This window comes from Manacus candei, unplaced genomic scaffold (genome assembly GCF_025592945.1).
Source record: "Manacus candei isolate 608988 ecotype Guabito, Panama unplaced genomic scaffold, ASM2559294v1 h1tg000023l, whole genome shotgun sequence".
Lineage (NCBI taxonomy): Eukaryota > Metazoa > Chordata > Aves > Passeriformes > Pipridae > Manacus > Manacus candei.
Window position 1 is genome coordinate 17,996,401 of NW_026138071.1, and position 24,441 is coordinate 18,020,841.

Below are 24,441 nucleotides of genomic sequence, written 5' to 3' on the forward strand. Positions count from 1 at the left end.
CACAAGGACAGCATGAAGGTTTTATGCTATACTTGGTCACATACACACACTTACGAGGTCCTGTGAACTGCCACATTAAAAACAGAACGCAGTATCTCTCAATGTCTCACTAACAGGCATTATAGTATCTTTGAATAAAGTGAATAGTTGCCTTTTTTTTTGTATATCACGACAAGAAAACAATACCCAACATTTAAGACTTAGCTCGTGTAAGCACTGTGATATACCAGGATGGCCAGGAAGTTTTCCGGGGCAGAAAGAAAATTTCTAAAAAATTATTTGTTACTGAAAAATTTCAAGCATGGAAGAAAAAAGAAATTTATAAAGCTAAGGCTTCTACAGCAGCCTTCCCATGCACTCATGATTATACTACACTGAAAAATGTAGCTTTTCCTCATGCAAAATTAACACTTTCTTTTTTAAATAATACAGTGGAAGTGATGGCTTTATGATACTGTTCCCATTTAGATGATTCCTGGAAGAATTACTCTAAGCCCTGCTGAAAAGGAAGTTATCCTTCTTCCAAACTTACATTAACCACTATAGTAGAGAATCACTGAATTCATTCTAAAGCTTAAAAAAAAACCAACCACCAACCAACCAAAAAATGTCAAACACAACCCCTTCCCCCACTTTGCTATAAAAAGATCAGTGCACAGTGAAACTATTCTGAGATCTTTTCTGTATTTGAACTGGTGTAAAGGGCTTTTATCTGATTGCTGATTTTTAAAGCATGTGGAAGCTGTGTGAAGACTGCTGTTCTTTTTCACACCAAAATTATTTCCTACCTGAGTAGCTTCTCAACTGAAACGGAATGGAGAAACATACCAATACCTGGAGGAGTGATAGCTCTGAACACTGACAAAACCAGGTATGAGGGGCAACTTGCTTTGAAAGCACATTACAAAAATAGCATGCTCACATTCTAACCAGGGCTTAAAATTAAGACACCTGGATACTCTGGAAGAAAGTTACAATCTAGGATTTTTGTCATGTAGACTTGTTCCTAGCAAATCAAGATTTACTGAGTCCAAGTTTCTTACTGAATTCTTTTCATGGAAGAAACATGAGCTACATGAATTACACAGATAACGGACTGTTTGGTATTATAATTTATTTGTATACAATCATCTTGTACCCTGCCTCTGGGTACAGTATGTTGAGTGCTGCGTGTTCTCTTAGACATAACAACAGTCCTGTAATATTATGGGACTATCTGAAGTGATGAAAATGTGAATGAAGAAAAAAAAAATACAACAGCCTGTCAAATAGATTTTGAAAAAAAAAAATGTATCAGTCACAGCAGTTAACTGCAACAAATAGTTGGATGGAGGTGCTAGCATTCTGATTAGTCTCTAGCAGATGGATGGCTCTTCTACTGCATGAGCACCTTCAACAACAGCTTTCACGCACTTGGCCATTGTCTGGGATGCTCTACTGATGGAATCTGAAAAAAAAAATCCAAACGTCAGTGTGTTGTAACTGTTATGTTAAAAATTGTATGCAGAGACAATATAAAAGAAATTTAGTACAAGACGATACAAAGACGATAAATATTAAGCTGCTTAGCTGAAAATAGTCTGTGCTTTATGTAAATTCTAAATAATTTTACTGAAAAATTTTGTTTCTTTGAAAGACTAAAAAGTCAAAAGACTTCCACTCTTAGTGGAAAACTTTAAATGCCTCATAAGAATCTTACTGTAAAGCTAAATACAATGTATTGCTGATCTCAGAATGGAAAGGCCACACTATACATACCTGTCATATAAAAGTCTTTTATTGTGAGCTGAGGTGGAACAAGAGGATCAGCAAGAAGCTGTTGTTTCACTAACTGCGATGGGAAAGGAAAAGAAAGAGAGTCACCTTTATGATAGGAACTCATTACCAAAGTATTTGTTTAGGGAATTCTGCATTCAGTGTAGGTCAAAGAATGCTTGTCGTACTACATATGAAGAAGGCCCATTTTAAAAAAAGCATCAAGCTATATAACAGCACTAAATCATGCCAAGATGCTTCTCTTTTGGTTACCTTTGACAATTCATTTGCCTGGTTGAAGTAGTTAGCCTCTTCCACATCATCATATCGAACCAGATTAGGTGATACTTCTTCTAAACGCTTCCGTATTTGATCGAGGTTCTCATAAGGCAAGGTCATACCAGCCAACTAAGAGATTCACAGAAAGAAATGCCATCAAGTCTAGAGATTTAATTCGTAGGGGTTTAGATTACCAATCCATTAACATACCTAAAGTAAAATCAGGAAAAATCTACACTCCTGAAAACACAGGCAGTTAGAGTGTACAAACCGAAGCAAAGTCACGGTGTTCTTTTGGACTTCTGATGCCTACACAGTCAACACTTCCCCAGGTTAAAAAAACAGCCTGTCCTGTTTGCTATACAAAGGAAAAAAGAAAAGAAGTACTTTTCTCTTTCCATATAGATGTCGCTTGTACTTTCCTCAGCTTACCACCAAATGAGATAAAAGTTGATGCAATTATCAATGCATCTTATTCCCTGTGACTAGTAAGCACATATTTGACTTATTAATCCTTATCAGATCCTGTCCTCAAGAGTCCATGCTGTTTTCTTTCTAAAGAGCAAGAGACTGCATCCTCCCAACAGTTTCCTCTAAAGCACTTCATGAAGACCTACAGAATTTGCATTCAAAGCTTCACCCATTATGCATTCCAACAGCATACAGCAGCTACAATGTCAGTGCTATCCTCAAAAGCGAAACAATATTATTTAACTCACAGAAATAACAAAGGATTCAATACAAAATATTACTTCTTAAAACTACAGTTATTTCTTTCCCTGAAAATGTACCTCTTTTTACATTAAAAAGTGGAAGTGTTTCCAAAAAGGAACTTAACCTCCCAGTATACTTTTACTTGAAGCAATTTATAACAGCAGCAGTACCTCAGAGACAGCTCTAATGATTTTCCAGTCTTCCCTTGCCATCCCAGGAGGCGTTACTGCTACTCTTGTCTGCTGGGCCCTACCCTCAGTATTCACGTAGGTGGCCGCCTTCTCTGTATATGCTGCTCCTGGGAGAATAACATCAGCCATGGGAGCTCCCACATCACCGTGATGCCCTAAATACACAGAAAGAGGAAATGGTACACAGTCATGTAAGACATAAGTAAGTCAAAATAAAAAGAAATGCTTTACTAACACAACACAGAATTTCTGTGTTCCCAGAAAAAAAAGAAGTTTCTAAGTTTTGCTTAACCAGTAATATGAAGCCTGTTAGGCTGACTGCTCTGAGGTCTTACTTGCCAAATACTCTGGGGAGAATGAATGGACTACAAGCAGGAGTAAATGATAGTTCAGTCTCTATAGTCACTCAGATTTGGGGAGCTCTTGGAACAAGGATTCGTAGTGAATCAACATCAGGTTTTCATACAATAAAACAGCTGGAAACCAATGCCATTTTGTCTGCCAAGTCTGAAGCTGTGTTCCAGAAGACCTATACTGGTTTATATTCCCTTATTACTCATCAACACTTTCCCATTTTTACCCAAGAAACAGGTAATCAGTATCTCAGTTATGCGTTAGAAGTTTTATTTCTTGGCAGAAAACAAAGTCTAGAATTTCTCAACGGGTTTTACGTCACTGTTTAGGCTTTTTCTCCAGCTATTAAAAGAGCAGTGTTTCTTAATTTACATCTACTAATTACCTTGATAGATGATAAAACAATCCTTTGGCAAGTCTTGACGCGTTACACAACCTGAATCTGCTCCTAAAAGATATAACACTTTGGGAGGATTTCTCCTAATTGCCTCCACTCCTGGTTTGAAACCCAGGTCCAAAGCAGCTACCTGGCTTGCAACCCTGTAGGAACAAACACATTATGACTTTAAGTTATTTCACAATTCTCCCTCTCCCATCAGAACAGACCTGACTTCTTTTTCTAACTATGGGACATAAGAGGTTCCTAATAGTAACAGGACAAACAAGAAGCACAAAGGCAGATGAAATTTTTGACAGAGTACTGAGTCAGTTTTGCATTTTGACAGACTGATGCCATTTGAAGTTTTCACAGGGAATCCCACCTATTTACGATGGGATTGCAAAAATAAAGGGAGACATTCCAAGTCAGGGCCTAGTGCCAGGCAGCTCACTGGTGAATCTTGATGCTCCAAATGACATTTCAGCTATGAATTGAGCTCATCAAGCCTTTAATTTAGGGTACTCGTGGAAGATGAAAGACCAGCTCTTGGGCCATCAGCTACCCTAAATCATCAAAGACTTAAGACCACTATTTCATCACTATTCATTTATTCACACATAAAAATACTTTTAAAAGAATGAAATAATAATTCTCATTTTCTGGCAGTCTTTTCCTTTTTCAAAGAAACAGTTTTGCATAATCCTGCATAATCAGGTGCCAGACTTACAATTCTATTTAAAGCAAAAAAAGATTCTCTCTGTAGAGAACAGATTTTCCAATGTAACTCATGTTTGTCTAACAGTCAGACATAGGGGTTTCAATAGGTTGCTTTTTACACTTAAGGTAGAATGGATGGTGCACCTGAAGTATGGAAGTCAATAATATCCAAGACTGCTAAACCACAGTTAAAAAAAGTATCATGAGGGTTAACTCATCAGTGTTTTGGTATTGAATATTTCAGTTTCAACAGCAGGATTTTATATTCAAGTTTCCTTCAGAGGACCAAGCCCTGCTCTTACTCCACTAGTTTTACATGAATGAAGCTGCTTCTGGCAGAAGGACTTCGTTGAGTCTCTGGAATTGAGCGCCACTACATTTATTGAAATAATTTTTCCTTTACAGAGGTGTCAGTTGGACAGTAGGAATTTCAGAAAGGGAGTGGTGAAGGACTGTCCAAGAGAAGCTTGCCTATTAAAAGGAGTACTGTCACAACAGACTGAATAACTATGGTCAAAAGCTCTAAAATGAAAACATTTTAAGCTTTTCTATTAACTATTCAGCTAAGAAACTGCAGAGTAAAAGGAATATTAAAAGAAACCCTATTATTTAAATACTCTTGCCATTTTGTTTTCTTCCTCAAGATAAAGTGCAGTCATTTAGCAAGTGACACTGGTCTGCTGTGCATCCTGCTGAGCACTGTGGTAGATATTATTAAGCTCTCTTGTATTCTATACCTCTAAATTGAAACTTTAAATTCTGCATTTGAATATAACAGATTAATGAAATCTCATGGAGTTTGCTAGGTCAAGGAACCTATTTTTATTAAAAAGTTTCTGCTAGTTTGTACTTCTGGTTTTTTATATTCCCTGTAAGTTTAGTCCACTAAGCTGCTTGTGTGTACACAAAGAAATCTGCACACATACATTGTGGTAACCTGTGTGGGCCCAATGTAAAAGAAAGCTCATCCCCAAAAAGTTTCAAAGCAAACCTGTGGAGGATGTTCATGACTTTCCAGTCAGAACCAACACCACTCTTAGTCCTGGCATTCTGTGCAATGGTGGACACAGCAGCATGGATAGCTGCTCCATCACTGCGCTGCAGGGCTGCACTGCCCACCACCACCATGGGCTTTTTGGCCTGGTCGAGGACCTGTGCAGGTAAAGAATCAAGAAATTCATTCCACAGCTATGAAGACAATTCCTGGTGCAGATAATGTAATAAGTCCCAAAATTTCTCCGTAAGTCTTCCACGCAAAGCTATGGTTCCAAAATGGTCATTGTTTCATTTGGAGATAAAGCCAGGAGAAACTGCTATAAACAGTAAACTACCACGTCAATACAGAACTATACCTTGATAACCACACATGCTGGAAACAGGAGCACCTGAAACAGCCTGTTTTATATCAAGAAATAATTCAAGAGTTTCCTGCACTGCAAAGTTTACACACCTGAATACATTAAACAGTTTACATATACTTGGTGCACAGTAATCATCACCTCATCTGTGCATTTGATTAAAAGCAAATAACCCCATATACAACATGGTACTCTTCTTCCGATCTGTTTCGGAGGAATTCAGGTTCTTACTCAATACATGTGGAATTTAACATCACAGTCTTAAGTTGTGTGTACCTTGGAGAATGCATGTTTGCCAGAAGCAAGATCCTGAAGTATCTGTGGGGACTCTCCTAGGTGGTTGTATGTGTAGGTCAGATTCACAGGAGAGCCAACAACGGCCACTTGCAAGTCATTGTGAAGCCAGCTGAAAACACAGCAAATATTTTATAAAAATTAAAGAAATATAGAGTTTTACTCAACCAAAGCCACTAATTGTAATTTTAGCAATAACTTGAAATAGGATTTCAAAGGAATTTAAACTGCATTCATTGCTTTGGTAGCATGCAGTTTAGCATCATTCTGACTATTAAGCAAGCCTAAAGTTTTTTAAAGAGGACTATTGCTCTACATACATTCCAGGACCAGTACAGGACTTCCATAAACCTTGCTTGTCTCATACTGACATATCTTATCAATGTTTAATTAGCTCTGTTCAAAAGTTTGGGAAAGCCACACCACTTGCCAGAGAAAATGTTAAACTTGAATGACTGTTTCTAAACTCAGCACATCTGATTTGTTACAACACTACAAAAGGGAGCAAACTGATGCTGAAAATAAACCTTTAAGGAATATGCTTTAACAAACTTTTATGAAATAGAAAATCTGAGGTGTCTGTGTAATGTAACAAAGGAATAAATGTCTGAGTAGATGAACTTAATGTAAAATGTCAAAGTGAGAATGAACTAGCTCTACACTACAGGGAAACGAGACACCCTTTTTCCACACATAAATCACCATTCCCTTTACTAAAAGGTGAACTAAATCCAATGAGCCCATCTAAATGAATGCTCCCAAGTTACTGCCTGCAGCTCCAACAAAGCATTCTGTTAAATCCAGATGGATTCACATGCTTATTCACCACCAAGGAATACAAACCTCTTTCGAATTCTAGCATTAAAAAGCGGTGCCTCAAAGCGTGGATTGGTGCCAACCAGAAGTAGGACATCTGCCTCCTCCACTCCAGCAATCTTAGTATTAAGCAGGTAGTTAGAGCGTAAATCTGTGCTATAAGAAAAGATGTAAGGAAGAGGATGAGAATTCAGTAAAGGGAAGGAATGAAGCTGTGGTAAAGACGGTAGGTGCTCCAAATGTTTTTTTATCTCAGGAAAAGAAAGGGAAAGAAGAGGTTTCTCAATCCAAATTACTAACCCAAATAAGAAGAGTTTTTCATGAGACAGCAAAACATTAAATTACAATGTAGCTGTCTCCTACATTTACAGTTACTGACAGCCTTCATTAACTTAATCTTCTGTTTCACAGTTTACAAGATCATAAGTGTACTACAGTTTTCACAACACAAACAGAAACAGACTAAATAATCCAACTTACAACAGAGTGCACCTGGCTTTCAGTAGCTGACTGTTAAACTGCAGCATCAGTACATAAAGCACAACATACAGTAAGGTGTGCAATCCTTGTTATAGTGGAGTGCTATATGCATCAACTCACAATCTATAAATATTTTCTATAAGTGAGTACTGTAAATTTGACCAAATCCTGCTAATGCATCAGCAATTGCTATCCTTGGTCATTTCAGAATCTTGCCAAGAGACAATCTGCAAACTGGAAAGTTTATTAACATACTAATTACAGGCAGACTTTGCCTGTAATCTTACCCAGCTCCAGCAGTAGGGAATATCTCTTCAGTGCAGAGCGTATCACAATTTAGTCTATTCAGAAGGTCTTTCAGAGCTATTAGTGCTTCTGCATCCACCAGTCCTCCTACAATTGCTGCTACTTCCTTACCTTCAACTGCATGTAGCTGGAGAGAAAGTAAGTATAAGCATAAATGAAGGAAACCACTGAAGTAAATTCTCATTTAGCCCAGGCAAATATTTGTTATGTTAGGATGTGCCAAAGCCAGCGGTGCAACCACTGGCCTGGAGCAGCACAAACTGATAAGCAGCAACTCCAGCTGCTTCAGAACTCATGATAAGCAAAGAACAGCTCTCTGTATTCTATGCAGGTCTCTCCCACTTGAGTTATTGCTCAGATGTGGCTAATTCTCATTTGGTGTGGTGAGGAGGGAAAGATTGGTGAATGCTTTTATTTTAATGAAGCCACAGTGCAGACAGAATACAAACTTCTGTAACACAGTCTCGGGTAGTAAACTTAACTCAAAAGTGTTACATGAGAAGCAATAGCTTTCGTAACAAACCCTGCTACTTTACCATGGGCAAAAACATCCTTGAGGAAAGTTCAATTACAGTTATTCAATTCTACTTCACCCACATAAAATTTTTAATCAAAATCCAGAGCAGTCATGCAGCACTTCATTTGAGCTGCAGAATCAATCACTACACAGAGAAAGCACTGAGGAAAGCACAATTCAGATATAAGTAATACAGATTTAATGGCTTTGATGGCAAAAGCGGTGATAGTTTAAATAAATTTAAAAATATCTTCAGGTAGATCAGAGTATTTGTGAAAGCTGCTTCCTCCTAAATTTCTGAAGAAGCAGTTTACTTTCCTATTTAAATAAAAGTAATTTCTCTCCCAATGCTCCAAATGAAACCATGATAACACAAAGTTCTTTAGAAGGTCCAATCCATGAAACAGGAAATAACAGTCAAAGTAAGAAATTTAAGTGGAAACATAATGGATTAGAAGTCAACTGCTCCCCTCTAACCCTAAAGTCAAAAGCTTTCTTTATATAGCTGGCTTGATATTAATAATACATCCACTTTTGGAAATTAATTTTACACTACCTATATTGAAAATTGTTCTTACCACACCAGCAACACGAGTTAATACATCCTCCCATGAGGCATAAACAAATAGTCCTTTCTCATTTTTGATCATTGGCTGAGTAAGTCTCTGACGCTTCAGACCATCATAAGCAAACCTAAGTAAATACCAGGAATATTATTAAAGAGCAAAGACAAAGATAATTGTGTATACTAAATACATGCTGTGACCAAATTTTCTAATAATTGCAGACTGCTAGAAAAAAGAAATGTTTCCCCTGAAAGTTTAACTTTTTTTTCTCAAAAACACGCAAAACAATCAGCGATACAAATAAAAGTTACTGTGAAAAAAAGCTACAAAAATCAGAACATTAGAAACCCAGTAACTTCAATGACAGAATTAAAAACATGTTTTACCAATTATTTTTCACTATAGCTTTACAATATTAACAGCTGAAACCAGAAGTCAGTGCTATGTTCACGTTTCTGGTTCTGCAAAGTGTGCCTTTAATGCTTGCTTAAACACCCGTGTGGTTACCAACACTTCCCACACACCTTGTTTTGTCAGATATCCATTCCTCATTGATATCTTCATGCAGCCTTGGCAAAATTCTCATCACTTCTCCGGTTCTTGTGCTCACCACAATGTTGCTTCCAACTGCATCAAGAACATCAATTGACTCTACCTTCCTGTTTAGAAGAACAAATAAACCACTTACAGTTTTTCATACACAAGCAGCAACAGTGTCTTGGTTTTGGCCTGAATGGAGTTAATTTTCTTCCTACTAGCTGGTATAGTGCTGTGTTTTGGATTTAGGGCAAGAACAGTATTGATGACAAAGGGATGTTTTAGTTGTTGCTAAGCAGCGTTTACACCAAATCAAGGACTTTTCAGCTTCTCACCCCGCCCCACCAGCAAGGAGGCTGGAAGGCACAAGAAGCTGGGAGAGACACAGCCAGGACAGGTGACTCCAACGGGCCAAAGGGATGTTCTGTACCACATGAAGTCAAGTTCAGTATATAAACCAGGGGGAAAGCTAGTCAGCAGCTGCTGCTCAGGGACTGGCTGGGCATTGGCTGGCAGGTGACAAGCAATTGCATTGTGCATTCTAATTCTTTTATCATTATTACTATAATTTTCTTTTTCTGTCCTATTAAAATGCCTTTATCTCAGCCCACAAATTTTACTTTTTTCCCCCCAGTTCTCTCCCTTATCCCATGGGGCAAGGGGGGCTAAAGTGAGCAAGCAGCTGTGTGGTGTTCAGCTGCCTGCTGGGTTAAACCACAACAGTCCTTTTAAGCACCCAGTGTGGGGCACTGAGGGTTGAGATAACAACAGATCTGACCAGCGTATGTTAAAACAAATTTGTTATAAGCATTTATTGTATTAGTTTAATAATTGCTGGTCTCGGAGTTGCTGCACGCATCCTCAGAGCTGTGCTATCTAACACCTTACTGGCTAGATATGTTCCCTGTTTGCTGTTTATGATCTCTGGAGGGTGGATTAAGGACATAATTCTGTCATACTGTGTAAAAGTGTTTTGTGACATGACAAAATTCCTGGTCGTGAGACTGATCTGGTGTTTGCACTCAGCCACCTCTGTGCTCCGGGAGCCACCCCGCGGACACGGTTAGTAATTACACCCTTCACCTTCTCGGAGCGCCAGTCTATGGGGAGACACCTTCCTCCACCTTCCCCTTCTCCGCCAGACTAATTACAATAGCTCTTGAGGATTTTAAATATCCTTGGGATGTTCAAACCAGCACGTTTGTCTGTTTGAGGCCAGCTTGGATAAGGGTTATCCTGGTCTAGTGACAGGTGTCCCTGCCCATGGCATGGGGGGTGGGGACAGATGATCTTTAAGGTCCATTCCAACACTTAACGTTCTATGATTCTGTGTCTCCTGGATGTGTTTCAGGTTTTGTTTAGGGTTAAACAGCTACTTAGAATACCACCCAGACATCTGCCCCAAGCCTGGAGAGTTATGAGTGGTAGGGTGTGTGGGATAACATGGGCAAGTATCTAGGACAGTAGGCACCTCCAACATCTTGGAATTTCACCCCAGAACACATGCAGAATCCTGAAAAACTAGTAAAATATTTGGAAACACTATGCTGTCACCCTGGTAATTCCAGAGACACACAAATCACTGCAACATGCTGGGACCTGGCCCAGACCTATCCAATCCTGTTCAACACTATTTGGTATCTGCAGGGGAAAAGGTCACAGGATCTGATGACAAAGTGTCAGGCACTTCTGCTACACCAACCCCCACAACAGGCACTGTGGATACACCAAAGAACCAACTGTGCCAGTATCAGTCACCCCTATACACAAGAAGAAATATCAAAAGTGGAAGCTGGCTTGTTTAGTAAGGGATCAAGGAGCTGCTTCTAAGGGAGAGCAGGAGGAAGTGGAAAAGGCAGACTCCTCCAAAGCAAGGCCATCAGAAGAACAGTAGAAGAAAGAGAAGCAGCCATTGACTGGAGAAGAGGAAAAGGAAGAATTGATAAACAAGGTGGTAAACACATGATCCCCATCCCTGAGTGAGCTGCAAGATATGTGAAAAGACTTCAGCCATTATTCAAGCAAGCACTTTGTCCACTGGCAGCTTTCAATGTAGGGATAACTGGGCCAGTGGCCTGGAATTAAAATTAAGGAAGCCAAATAGCTGGGATCCCTTTCTAGGGAAGGGGCATTGACAAAGTAATTGGAAAAGGGGCACAAGTCCTCAGCCTCTGGAGGTGACTCCTGTCAGGTGTTAAGGAAAGGTATCCCTTCAAGGAAGATGTTATACATCACCTAGGCAAGTGAGCCACCATAGAGAACAGTATGCAGTACCTGAGGGAATTAGCCATATGGGACGTGTTTTATGAAGACCTGGACAACAAGCAGTTAGCCAAAGATCCCGAAGTCAGGTACACGTGACCCATGTGGTGGAAGTTTGTATGGAGCACACCATCACTGTATACCAACTCACTGGCATTAATGACCTGGAGAGACGGAGAGGGACAAAGGGACGATGAACTGGCTGGCTGACTCTGGCAATACAAAGAAAGTCTCTCTTCCTCCCTCATCTCAGCTGTGGAGAAACGGGTCCAGCAACTCAAAGAGGATAGATCCTTCTGCTCACCTCTATCTCAGCTATTAGGAGTTAAGCCTTCCTCTACTCAAGAGAGAGGATATAGTGGGTATGTAACCACCCTGTGGCTTTACCTGCATGACCACGGAGAGGACAGGAGGAAAGGAAATGGAAAATCTACCTCAACCCTAGAGTCACAGGTATGTGAGTTTTAAGGATCTGAGTGTTTTAAGCACATGTGAGTTTTAAGGATAAACAATCAATCACAAATGAGGTTCTTCCAGGAAAACTGCTCCTCCAGTCTACAGAGGGCAGTTACTCTGACAAAGTAGAAGGGCTGATCTTATTTCTATTCTTGATGAAGGGATTTCTCACTCATATTTGCAAAAAGTGAGCAGCAAATACTATGACCAGGACTAGAGGGGCACTGCCTCCAGCTAGGCAGAGGAATGGGACAACCAGGATAATGAGCCTGTGTGGACCCAGTGGCCTGGCACAGTAGACTATAATGGCCTAAATGCAGCACTGCCGAGTGCTGCCATGCTGGAACTTCAGTATGAATTGGAGTCAGAAGCAGCCCAGGGGTACGCCCCAACTAATACCACTAATGCGTTTTCCTCAATCCCTTTGGTGCCACAACCTGCTTTCACCTGGAGAGGCGTCCAGTACACCAGGAATAGACTGCCCCAGGGGTGGAAACTACCCCTACCATCTGCCACGGACTGATCCGGACTGCACTGGAACACTGTGAAGCTCTGGAACACCTGCAATACATTGGTGGCATCATCATGTGGGGCAACAGAAGCAGTTTTTGAGAAGGGGAAGAAAATGGTCCAAATCCTTCTGAAAGCCAGTTTTGCCATAAAACAAAGTAAGGTCAAGAGACCTACACAGCAGATCCAGTTTGTAGGAATAAAATGGCAAGATGGATGTCATCAGATCCCAATGGATGTGATCAACAAAGTAACAGCTATGTCTCTACTGATGAGCAAAAAAGAAAACACAAGCCTTCTCAGTCCTTATAGGTTTTCAGGGAATGTATATTCCAAATTACAGTCTGACTGTAAGCCCTCTCTATATAAAGTGACCCAGAAGATGAATGATTTTAAATGGGGCCCTGAGCAATGACAAGCCTTTGAACAAATTAAAGAGGAGTAGCCCTTGGGCCAGTCTGGGCAAGACAAGATGTTAAAAACATGCTCTACACCATAGCCAGGGAGAACAGCCCTACCTGGAGCCTCTGACAGAGAGTACCAGGGAAGACTCGAGGTCACCTGTAGGGTTTTGGAGCCGTCGATAGAGAGGATCCAAGCCCTGCAATGTTGGCAGCACGTGAAGGTGTTCGAGGCGCCTCAGAAGTGACTGGTTCAGAAGTACAGCTCCTCCTGGCACCCTGACTGCGGGTGTGGGGCTGGGTATCCCCTCTACAGTCCATGCAGCATCAGCTGCATGATGTTAAGTGAGTCACACTGATCACAAAACAAGGTTGAACACAAAACTCCAATCACCAAGAATTTTGGAAGTGATCATGAGCTGGCCAAAAGGCAAAGATTTTGGAATATTGCCAAGGAGGAGGTGGCACGTGCTGAAGAAGCTCCACTGTATAATGAACTATCAGAAAACAAGAAGCCATGTGAGCTGTTCACTGATGGAAAGCTGCTGTGTGGAGCCTCACACAGCAAACTGCAGAAATTGCTGAAAGACAAGGTGAATTGAGTCAGGTTGCAGAAGTGAAAGTATCCAGGTGGCTTTAGACATGGCTGGATGAGAAACATCTCTGTACTGACTCACGGATGGTGGCAAATGCTCTCCAGGGTTGGCTGCAGTGATGGAAGCAGAGCAACTGTCAGGGGAGGGGAAAGCCCAGCTGGGCTGCTGAACTCTGGCAAGATACTGCTGCTCAGGTAGAGAACCTGGGTGTAAAGGTACATCACATAGATGTTCATGTACCCAGGAGCTGGGTCACTGAAGACCATCAAAATAACCAGCAGGTGGATCAATCTGCTAATTGGAAGTGGCTCAAGTGGATCTGCACTGGCAACACGAGGGTGCATTATTTATAGCCCAACAGTTATACTGAGTGCATAACAAAACAACAAAAAGTGCTGTAGGTTTAGCTTTAGATACAAATAAAAGAGCTTCATTTTACAAGATATTTAAAATAACATCCTTAACAATTACTGAGTTAACGAATTTGAATTTTCCTTTACACACATCTTTTACAAAGCATCAGTACATTTTAGGGTAAAAATTAGGGAAGAACAGTTTACAAACTATAACATTCTTTCTTTTCTTGAAAATGCTGTAAGTAACAGAATTCTTGTTAGATTCAGTCTATGGAAAAGTCTACAACAAAAACACAGAAAATAAACTCAGAGAAAACCCTTGGTATCATAAATGGACTAAGATAACGTATACGACAAACAGAAAGCTTTGTCTTCGGAGTGAGTTAAGATACTTACCTTGTCTCCCATGGGCGTGCAGTAAAGGCATATGGCTTGGAGGTAAGAGCACCAACTGGGCAGATGTCAATAATATTTCCTGATAACTCGGACATGAACATTTTTTCAACGTAAGTACCAACTTGCATATCATTCCCTCTTCCGGTTGTTCCCAAGTCATCTACCCCTGCAACCTCACTAGCAAACCTGGCAGATGCACAAAGAAGGAAAAACAAATCTGCAATGTACAACAGCAACATTTTTTAGCCTTCATCTCATTTTCTTAAGGTAAAACATTAGCCTTAATTCATACATCTGAAAGAAGAAAACAATTGTTCAGACACATTAGTCAGCACCATCATATACAGGACCATACATCTGCAGAATTTCATTACAAAAGGCTGCAAAAACTAGGGGGAGTTGTATCAAAAAACAGAGCAGTTCAGTGCTCAGTGAATTTCACAAACTGAGTCCAATATTAGTCCTAACTAAAAAGTTCTTTCTAGAACTGGTTGGGTACACAGTATTCTTTTCCACCTGGCTCAAGTTGGCTGATACTGCATTTCGGGACTACAGAACAGCATAAATATAGCTACCAGATGCTATTAAGAATAAATAAATCTTGTAACTGTGGCTGAGGAAGGCACGTATCCATTCTGGCACTAACACCATGGGACCAGTTCTGCCCTGTAGAATTCTGATTTCACTTTCATGTTTTGGCCATATCTGTTTCCTTTGTAACACCTGTCTGGTAGCTCCAGGAAACCAGCTATCATTCACTACCAGAAATAAAATTCTTAAGTACAGTCAGAAAAGAAATTTTAAAAAAACTGATTACCCTTCATGGTGTTTCTTCCACAAGTAACTAACTGATAGAAATATGCCTGCTCAGTAAACTCTGCAGTGAAAAACAAAGGACATTACCTGATGCATCGAGTGCACTGTATACACCGAGTCATGATTGTTTTGACCAATGGGCCAATGTTCTTGTCCTCCACAGCACGTTTTCCCTCTCTAAATCTACTCCTATCACTGCCAAACATCATCGATTGATCCTAGAACAGACAACAGAAAACAGACATATCCAGGCTGCTGGAAAGCACAATTTCATCTAAGACAGGAGTATTAATACATAAGTCTACACAATTTAATCGGATGTTGTACCTGTAGGTCACATTCTCCACCCTGATCACAGATAGGACAGTCCAATGGGTGATTAGCCAGCAGGAACTCCATTACACCCTCTCTGTTAGGTTCAGAAAATGAAGTTCGTGTCAACTTTATTTAGCAGATAGTACAACTAATCAGCTAAAGGAGGCTAAAAGAAAGGTACCTTGCTTTCCTGGACTTCTCAGAGTTTGTCAGTATGTTCCAGCCCTTCATAACTGGCATGGCACAAGCAGCAACTGGCTGCAATCACCATAAAAAGCAAGCATGAACACAGCATAATACTTCTCAGCATAGGCACAAACCCCAACCTCCTCCCTCCACTTCTTACACAGGTATGTTATTAATTTAACATGTTGTACAAATAAAAAGGTCTGCAAGGAAAGTCATTAGAAGCCATATTTATTAAAAATCTTCTATATAAAAAGGTTAAAATAGTTATGATTTATTTATGAGTTGAAAATTTTACACTTTTGGTTTTCAATTCAAGTAGTTACAGCAGTAAGAACGTCAGTTGTAATAAATATAAGGCAAATCAAAAAGCTGCAGTGAACATCTGGAAAACCTCTAGAACTGAATGTACCAGAGTATGGATCAAGATATTTATTTGCACAAAGCCTTTATAAAGAGTCTTGGAAAAAAATTCTTCACTGTAATCTTACAGATTACTGTAAGATTACAAAAATTCCTGCTGAGTAACTTAGTCCCTTCTACTTTTCAATCACCTCATGACTTCCATCTTTAGTGATAACCCAACCTTTCCAGAGACAGAAAGCTCAAACTATGGAACTGAAGTTGGGATGAGCAAAAAAATGTTATGTGTGAATATAAATGTGTAATCCAAGACTAAACTCCAAACGAATGCCTCAACTACATGCATAGATTTCTTAATAGCACTGTTCAGTCCTTCAGAAGAGATTTCAGAAGAGATATCAATGCATTAAGATACAAACTACTAAATAACTGCAATCTCTACTTAGGGAGAACAAACCTGCAGACACTAATCCTACAGCTGAATTCATACAGTATCTGAAGTTTACTACTCAAGTACTGTCAGCTGAAAATGTGTGGCTGAAGCCTGAATTACAAAGCATAAAAATATGTCTGACTGCAAATACACAGCTATCAAATGTTCTTGGAAAAATTATCTTGTCCAGGAGCAAGATAATCCATAATAACCTGAGAACTGACTTTGATCCATAGGCAATCACTGCAGTCCAGTGGGGAGATGAGAGCAGCTGAATGACAACAATTCATGTGCTACTGATAATACAAACATTTACAAGATTTAAACTAGGCCCTAAGCACAGCAAAAAATTGCAATTTCTATGAAACACAAAAAATACCTTTGGAGCTTTCTCTATTTCCACAAGACACATCCTACAGTTTCCAGCAACAGAGAGACGATCATGGTAACAAAAACGAGGTATCTGAACTCCAGCCTTTTCACAGGCCTATAAAAAAATAAGAAACAAAGGGAAATTAAATCTTAGCTATACCTTTCAATTCCACCTCAGAAAACATTATGCAGCTTTTCAAAGACTAACAAACTGTTAGTGCTCAGGAGTACAGTACATTCGATCTTTTATCTTAAGAAGTGACCATAAATAAAAAATTGTGATGAAGCAGAACAATATCATGATATCAATTATATTTTTTTCTAACCTTTGTAACTGATTGAGGAAATGAGAACTGACCTCTTTCATGCTTTCCCCCAATAATAGATAGGACACTAGCAATACTATTAACTTTTTAAAGAACACATACATTCTTTAAAGAAAAGTGCATCACAGTACAAATTGAAAAACATAAAGGGAACAACGAGGGGCATAATCATTTCAGGTAATTCAACAACATGGATGCTCTGTATAAGGGTACTTGAGCATAGTCAATCTTCAACTTCAGCAGACTCCAAACTCAAAGAAACATTCTTGCATGCCAGGGCTGAAGAAGAGACAGGAGGACAGAAACAGCAGATTTCCAGAGAACAGATAAGGACAACCTTTCCTGCATAAAACCCCCACAGATGATGGGATCTATGCTATAGCACTAGCTATGCCTGCCAAAAATACCACCAAACTCAAAAACAAAGAACTAAGCAAATATAATTTTTTGACAATTTCTACCAAAAAAAAAATCACATTAGCAAAACTGGAAAGCTAATAAAAAAATAGCATTTAAGAAAAATTTACACTCCTGCTGGGGGCATTCTAATGCCTAAATAGTAACTTTTATCCGAAGAGTGAGGGCTATATCTTGAAATAAACTATGTACTCTAATGTACATATAATGTACCCATTATATCGCATCCCCATTTAACAGCTTCTTAAAAAGAAGTTTGACTAGAAAAAGTTCTACCTGAAATTTTAGCCTGAAAAGCAACAATGCTAAGTACAAGCTGGGAGGTCCAGGTTTCCTTTCTTTCTGCACCAAGAATAATAAAAGCAGCTAAGGATCAGCACTCTGAATCATAAGAATAACTAAAAAGAGGTAATCCCTCATTTACCAGAGACATCACTTTAACAAGATACAAGATTAACAGGTTCTGAAAGACTACTAAGTCACGTAGTGTTCAAAGACAGAATTTCAACCTGAATTTATCAAAGTCTCTTATTGCATTGCATAAATATTTGCAGCTGGGATTGATGCTGCATGCATCTTCTTCCAGACAACCATGGCAGATTTTTCTTTTTTAAACCATGAGCTCCCCAGTGGATTTCTGTCACATGAAAGTGCATCACAGTCAGTGAAAGTGCCCCTAAAGAATTGCAAGAAACAATGTAAAGGTGGGTGGTTTTCTGCTGTATAGAACAGAACAGGCCGGCAAAAAGTGAGATGGGGAGTCTAAGGAAATTCAGAATGCCGTTCCCCACACCTGAAGTACTGTGGTTCCAGGGTTCACCAATACAGGATGGCCATCCACAAACACCTCTATTTGGTTGCTGGCTGCTGTTGCAGTTGTGCGCCCTGAAGGACATGGAAAAAGAAAACAAAAACTTTCGGCTACTGCTCGATGCAAACATCAGATCCCACACTCCCTTATCTTGCACTCATACAGTGCTCAGAGAATCCCATTTCTAGAATCAGCACAATTCCTTAGCTGCAAGTGAAGTACGCATACGTGCCCTTCACTAAGCGAACTGCACATACCTTAACGCGCACACGTACATTTATCACCACAGACACACGTGTGAACCAGACTTACCGCATACTCTGGAGGACTGGGTGACCCCAGCTAAGGTCCTGGGGACAGCAAGCAGTCGAAGCATGGTGCTTTGGTAGGAGAGAAAACAGCACTGTTTTTATCAGTTCAAACTTTTGCTGACGGGTTTTAAACAAGACGAGTAAACACCTGTATCTACCAGGTGCAAAAAGGTACGTATGCATCAATAGGTACAGTTACAGGAGAATACGTTAGTTCCTTCAAACGCAAGATACGAAAATCAAAACAATCTATACGTGACACACACGAATGGCACCGCGCGGCCTCTCCGCCTGCAACGGAGCGCCGGCCCCGCTGCCCCACCGGCCGGACGGCGCAGCCCGGCGGGGCGGGCTCGGTGTCAGTGTCACCGTCCCCGGGGCCCGGCCGGCGGCACCGCTGCCCGGCGCGGGGGTCACCTTGGAGGCGTCTCCTCCGCCGCCCATCCCGCCAAGGGCAGCGGGAGCAGCGACGGGAGGAGCCGCCGGGAGCGCGCCCCAGCCCGCGGACCCCGCGCCGCGGCGGCGCCGCCGTTACCTGGGGCGGGACGGCCAGCGGCGCCGCGGGACCGGCTGCGCTCCGCTCGGCCTCTATGGCGGCGCCCTCGGGCCTCTCCGCCGCTGCCCCGGCCGCCTTCGGCAACCTCCGGAGCCCCCTTCGGCAACCTCCGGAGAGGACGGCAGGCGTTCGGCAATCTCCGGAGCGAACCGCTTCGGGGATTTCCGGCAGGTTACCGGCGAACGAGGGAACTCGGCAATTTCCGCCAGTAGCTCAGTGCCTTCTCGGCCACCGTCACTCATACACCGTCCTGCCCTCGGCAATTCCCGTCTCCTTCCGTCTCTTTCTTCGCTCAATTCGGCAACTTCCGCTGTGCCAGCGGGGCGGGGCGCGGCGGCAGTTCGGGGTGACAAAACCCTTGTAACACCGTACACCTTCCTGGGGCTTATAGTCAAGCTCACATGTATTACATCGACCCTTTCCCGCACCTCTAGTATCCCTCTTGCTGCACTCCCTGCCCTGGAGCGGCCAACCCGTGAGGAACTACCTCGCGGTTGGTTCTCGCGGAGGGATCCGTGTGCGCAGAGATCCGCGGAGGGATCCAGACTCTTTATAAGAGCGGCGCAGGCGCAGCGTGGCCTTTTCCCGCGGCGGTCGCGCTCGGATCGGGCGCTGCGTGTTGGCCGCGCGCCGCCGCCATGGGTTTCGGCGACCTGAAGTCCGCCGCGGGCCTCCGCGTCCTCAACGACTTCCTGGCTGACAGGAGCTACATTGAGGGGTGAGAGGCGGCGGGAGGGGGCCGCTGGGGCGCGGGGAAGGTGAACTGGGCCTGACGGTGAGCGGCGGGGGGGGCCCTGGGGTGCCGCGGCAGCTGCTGCTACGCGTGTCCCCGCGTGTCCCGAGCAAGCGGCTTAACTTGAGCTCGCTCTCCGCAGGTACGTCCCTTCGCAGGCTGACATCGCAGTCTTTGAAGCGATCGCTGCCCCTCCGCCTGCGGACTTGTTTCATGCTCTCCGCTGGTACAATCACATTAAGTCGTACGAAAAGCAGAAGGCAAGGTATGTTTAAACTGCGAAGCTGCAATATCTCTGCGAACTGGCCTACAAAGTGCTCCGTTTGTTTCTTCGAGTTTGTACGAAACTCTTTTTCGGCGGTACCACGTGGCGTTTTGCGTTGCCGTTGGCACACGAGCAGGTCCCGAAGCAGGGCAGCCTTTTCTGTCAGTACATTGCATTTCTCGCTTAGAATCGGCTCGCCTAAATTCTGTCTCTGTTCAGTTGCTAACATTTCTACTAAAGCTTCTAAAAAGACTTGGGTTTTGTTGCTGCCTTTTTGTTGCTGAAAGCCGGGAATTAATTACCAGTAATCAGCTCCATGAAGGCAGCACCAAAATGGATTAGTAAGTGTTATAGGAGTCATTGCAGATGAATACCCAGCACATCAATGTTGAGGTCTTTAGTCCTGGAAGATAAAACAAAATCTGTGATTTGCAATACAGAAGTACATATAAAGAAAAAGAGATATAAAAGTAAATGTTATCTTTTTTAGTGATTTTAAATGTTTGCAAAAGGTTGTATACTGACATCCATGGAGACTGCAGGCCTCTAAAAAGGTACAGCATAGGTAGGGTAAATGTTGCTACAATGCTTTCTCTAAGCCTCAGTTATGTTTATAGGAAACTCTTCCAAAACTGGGTTGCTCAGTCACCAGCCTATTTCTGAAGCTTTCATAATTCTGAAGGGGACTGAGATTCTGAAGTTGCTTCACTATATCCACTCTGGAAAGTACTTACACTACCTGGAAACAGAGCCTAGTTTTATGACTAGTAACAGCAGTTCACAGTAATAGAACTGTGAGCTTATTCTAAGCTAGTTTTATGGCTCCAGTAGCAGCAGTTCATAGTAGCAGTAGGACTATGAGCTTGTTCTAAGACTACAGAATTATATGAGCTACAGGGGAAAGTGAATTCAGGGCATTCTGGTCCCTCCTGTGCTGTTTAAGGCTAGCATTCAGGGTAAAGTGTCCACTGAAACTTCCAAAAGTAGTGATTACTTTGCAACAGTATATTTTCAGTCACTTAGTAGTTTTTAATTGAGAATATTTTTAGGAAAGCATGAACAAGAAGTTGGTGACTCCTCCTAGGTGGAATATATTGTAGATAAATTATTCCAGTAAGAAAGCTTTTACTGTCCATGTGCTTAGTTGGAGCAGCAATGGTGGGTGGGATCATGCTAGTTTTGGTAAGGCTATAGCAAATTCCATATTCATAGATTATTCTGCAAGCATGTCACGAGCATTGGGGGCTGTCTTTTGGGTCTTAGGAGGAGGTTCTGATTTCAAGTAGCAGGACTTGACTTTTTTTTTTTTTAGCACAGTGTTTTCATTACAAATGCACTTGTAGGTGCATTGACAAACTGATGGTATTTGTATCAACATTTTGGTAGGTTCCTTATAGTTGCATTTTTCTTTCAGCTTGCCAGGAGTAAAGAAGGCTTTGGGGAAATACGGTCCTGCTGATGTTGAGGACACAACAGGTGCAGCCACAGATAGCAAAGATGATGATGACATTGACCTTTTTGGATCTGATGATGAGGAGGTACTTGTGACCTTTCTGTATTATGTTTGGGTTTTATTGAAATTAACCCAGGTATGCAAATTTCTGCCTTAGCTAGTTTAAGTTACTTAAGTTTGTGACCTTGATAAGAGATCCTGCTTGAAATTCTCAAATTCAGCTATCTTTGAAGAATAGGAAAGCTTGGAAGGTAAACACTTGAGTTAGAAAATAATGTGTTGCAGTGGGTTCAACTGTCCAACTTTGACTGGTTACATGATGAATAAAACAAAAAATCACCATCTTTCGGCTGACAGTTGTGATGTTTTGTTTTTGTCTGAGTAGATGCCAGTCAGTTTGGTAATGCTCTGGGGATGTGAGGTTTTGGTGCTTTTCTGTAACTGTAGATTTCTCTTTCAGGAAAGTGAAGAAGCAAAGAAACTGAGGGAAGAACGCCTGGCACAGTATGAATCAAAGAAGTCCAAAAGTATGTGTGCCAAGAACTTCTTAATTTTTTGTGCTTGGGTTAATTTTCACGCATTTGAACAGGGTAGCTGGAAGCACTAATTAATTGTAGTAGTAGATCAGCTTGACTGAAATGAGACAGGAGTGATTACCTTTATTGGATTCCCTGTATGCTCAGTCCTCCCATAGTAAATGGGAACCTTAACATACTTTTTGTTCTGCTTAATACACTCCTGCTTGTTTTTCTAAGAGGCTGAGCTTTCTATATAAACAGATGTAACTCAAGGATTATCTTTCAAAGTTCAGAGAAAAGGCTGCAATATGCAAGTCCCTCCACAGCTACTGGTCTGGAACTGTTCAGAACTGTAGCAGTTGCAGTATTCCCTCTGTGGAAAATAAACTGTTACACAGCAGTAAGCTCCTTTTCAGATCCTTTGAAAAGGACTTCCTATGTAACAAACATTGTCAGCTGCTTAATCTGTGTTCTGTTGTGAGACTTGTTTTTTAAGAACACAATGGATTTACACACTGAATGCTGGGATATACGTAGCTGCAGTACTTCAGAAGTGTACATTGGTACCAGAGGCCTGTCACAGCAATGTGAGGAGGTTTTTGTTCATGGAATTGGAAAAGTTGCTCACATAATAAGACCAGTTTGCAAGTATATTCATGAGTGTTTGAAAACTTCCTAGCTTTTAAAGGCAATTTTCTTCCCCCAGAACCAGCTGTTGTTGCCAAATCATCAATCTTGCTTGATGTGAAACCTTGGGATGATGAGACAGACATGGCCAAACTAGAGGAGTGTGTTCGAAGCATTCAAGCAGATGGCCTGGTTTGGGGATCTTGTAAGTATGAGAAGATTCCGGAGCAGGGAGAGAGTGTAGTCCCTTAGGATACATTGTATGAATAGTTAGACTTGTGGTCACTGCTGATCTCTGAAAATGGAGCTAAAACAGGGTGGGAACTGCAATACCACTGTACTTCAGTATCTTGACATAGTCAGAAAAGGTGATTAGTGCAGCGGCCCAGTTAAGAATCAAATACAGATTTTAAAAACTATAAAACTAAGATGCTGTTATCCTGCATCTCCCTGTACAATTCCTGATGCAGCAGACAAACACCCATACACCCACATCACTGGTTTGGAGAGGAGGTGGAGGTCCCTTTTCAATCACTTGTAGTGAATCCTGCATTGTTAATTAGATAGTCCATAATGTGGAACAAATTATGTTTTTATGTATTCCTGCAAACTCCTTTGGTCAGTTCAATCTTAGATCTGTGTTTTTAAGAGATTCCACCAATTGAGGAGTACTAAATGCCTTTTTCTATTTTACAGCCAAGCTAGTACCTGTTGGCTATGGTATCAAAAAGCTTCAGATCCAGTGTGTTGTTGAAGATGATAAAGTTGGAACAGATATGCTGGAAGAGAGAATAACAGCTTTTGAAGATTATGTACAATCAATGGATGTAGCTGCTTTCAATAAGATTTAAATCTTGATATATCTAGAATAAATGTTGTTGCAAAAAATATGCTGTGCCTGTGCTTAATTCAAAATTACAGAGTAATCCAACTCACAAATGTAAGATTTTGTTAATGGGTAAAGTAGAAGCTGAAACTGAATTTCAAGGTTGCTCTGACACCCCGCTGTAGTACCCAAGAGCATGAGCAGAGAAAATAGAAAATTTACATTTACCATCAAAATGGAGTTAACATTATCATGGCTTTAAAATGCTCGAGTGTTCTTTGCTCCACTTGCAGAGGAAATTGCATCTTTGGAAATGTCTTTGATTCCTCTGGAAGGAGGGATGACTTTAAGGGAAAAGAATAGGGCTCAGTCAAAGTGCAAATAACTGATGAAGGTAACTGAATCAACTGTAGTCTCAATGGGACTTGGGATTCCCCTGGTACCTTCTCATGTGTTGTGTGACTTGTTCCTCTGAGGGTTGGAAACCTTTGCAGTTTTGCTTCTTTCCCAGGGGTTCTTGGTACAGCAACTAATGTTGATCATAAACTGCACCTCTGGGAGGCGCTGCGAGCTCGGTGGCAGCGGCGTCCGAGCCGGGCAGCGTTGGGAGTGATCAACGGGAGCGCTGCCCAACGGGAGCGCTGCCCGCGGGTTGCAGCTAATGCAGATGTCTGCTTTACTTATATAAGAAACTTTGACGCATGCTCCTGGCTAAAAACAACAAAAAAAAATTCGTTGAAATAAAATGCAAATATATAAAGTAGCAAAATTAACTCCAGTTTGAGCTGCTTACTTGGGTCTAGATTAGTTTCTAGATTGATACTGACTTTTTTTTTTAATGATTGAAGAATGAATCAGAAATAAATTGTTTTC

The 24,441-nt window shown here is 41.3% G+C and overlaps 2 protein-coding genes and 2 non-coding genes across 4 annotated transcripts; 3 read left to right on the forward strand and 1 right to left on the reverse strand.

Moving 5' to 3' along the window:
- Positions 1-1,097: 1,097 nt before the first annotated feature.
- Positions 1,098-19,386, reverse strand: NDUFS1 (NADH:ubiquinone oxidoreductase core subunit S1). Its single transcript, XM_051786860.1, has 19 exons — positions 19,126-19,386; positions 18,592-18,659; positions 18,262-18,353; positions 16,733-16,840; positions 15,553-15,629; positions 15,384-15,465; positions 15,144-15,274; positions 14,241-14,426; positions 9,251-9,385; positions 8,739-8,853; positions 7,625-7,770; positions 6,885-7,013; positions 6,024-6,153; positions 5,381-5,541; positions 3,679-3,833; positions 2,919-3,094; positions 2,029-2,163; positions 1,759-1,831; positions 1,098-1,447 (listed from the first exon to the last, which is right to left on the reverse strand). Exons 2-19 carry the CDS (start codon positions 18,653-18,655, stop codon positions 1,356-1,358), a joined length of 2,187 nt encoding a protein of 728 aa, XP_051642820.1. The 5' UTR covers positions 18,656-18,659; positions 19,126-19,386; the 3' UTR covers positions 1,098-1,355.
- Positions 19,387-19,510: 124 nt separating this feature from the next.
- EEF1B2 (eukaryotic translation elongation factor 1 beta 2) lies at positions 19,511-23,917 on the forward strand. Its single transcript, XM_051786899.1, has 6 exons — positions 19,511-19,864; positions 20,022-20,144; positions 21,559-21,682; positions 22,058-22,124; positions 22,822-22,947; positions 23,439-23,917. The coding sequence occupies exons 1-6, from the start codon at positions 19,785-19,787 to the stop codon at positions 23,591-23,593; spliced, it is 675 nt and encodes a 224-aa protein (XP_051642859.1). The 5' UTR covers positions 19,511-19,784; the 3' UTR covers positions 23,594-23,917.
- LOC127471282 (small nucleolar RNA SNORD51) lies at positions 21,906-21,985 on the forward strand. The gene has a single exon (XR_007904617.1). It is a non-coding gene; the product is annotated as a small nucleolar RNA SNORD51 (small nucleolar RNA).
- LOC127471286 (small nucleolar RNA SNORA41) lies at positions 22,434-22,567 on the forward strand. The gene has a single exon (XR_007904621.1). It is a non-coding gene; the product is annotated as a small nucleolar RNA SNORA41 (small nucleolar RNA).
- Positions 23,918-24,441: the final 524 nt, after the last annotated feature.

Excerpts from the sequence above, each read along its gene's own strand:
- NDUFS1 (XM_051786860.1), bottom strand. The coding sequence starts at position 18,655 with ATGCTTCGACTGCTTGCTGTCCCCAGGACCTTAGCTGGGGTCACCCAG. Across the intron at positions 5,542-6,023 it reads GCAAACATGCATTCTCCAAG|GTCCTCGACCAGGCCAAAAA; the intron begins GTACACACAACT and ends TTACCTGCACAG. Across the intron at positions 1,448-1,758 it reads AAAAGACTTTTATATGACAG|ATTCCATCAGTAGAGCATCC; the intron begins GTATGTATAGTG and ends TTTTTTTTTCAG.
- EEF1B2 (XM_051786899.1), top strand. The coding sequence starts at position 19,785 with ATGGGTTTCGGCGACCTGAAGTCCGCCGCGGGCCTCCGCGTCCTCAAC. Across the intron at positions 21,683-22,057 it reads TTGGATCTGATGATGAGGAG|GAAAGTGAAGAAGCAAAGAA; the intron begins GTACTTGTGACC and ends TTTCTCTTTCAG. Across the intron at positions 22,948-23,438 it reads TGGCCTGGTTTGGGGATCTT|CCAAGCTAGTACCTGTTGGC; the intron begins GTAAGTATGAGA and ends TCTATTTTACAG.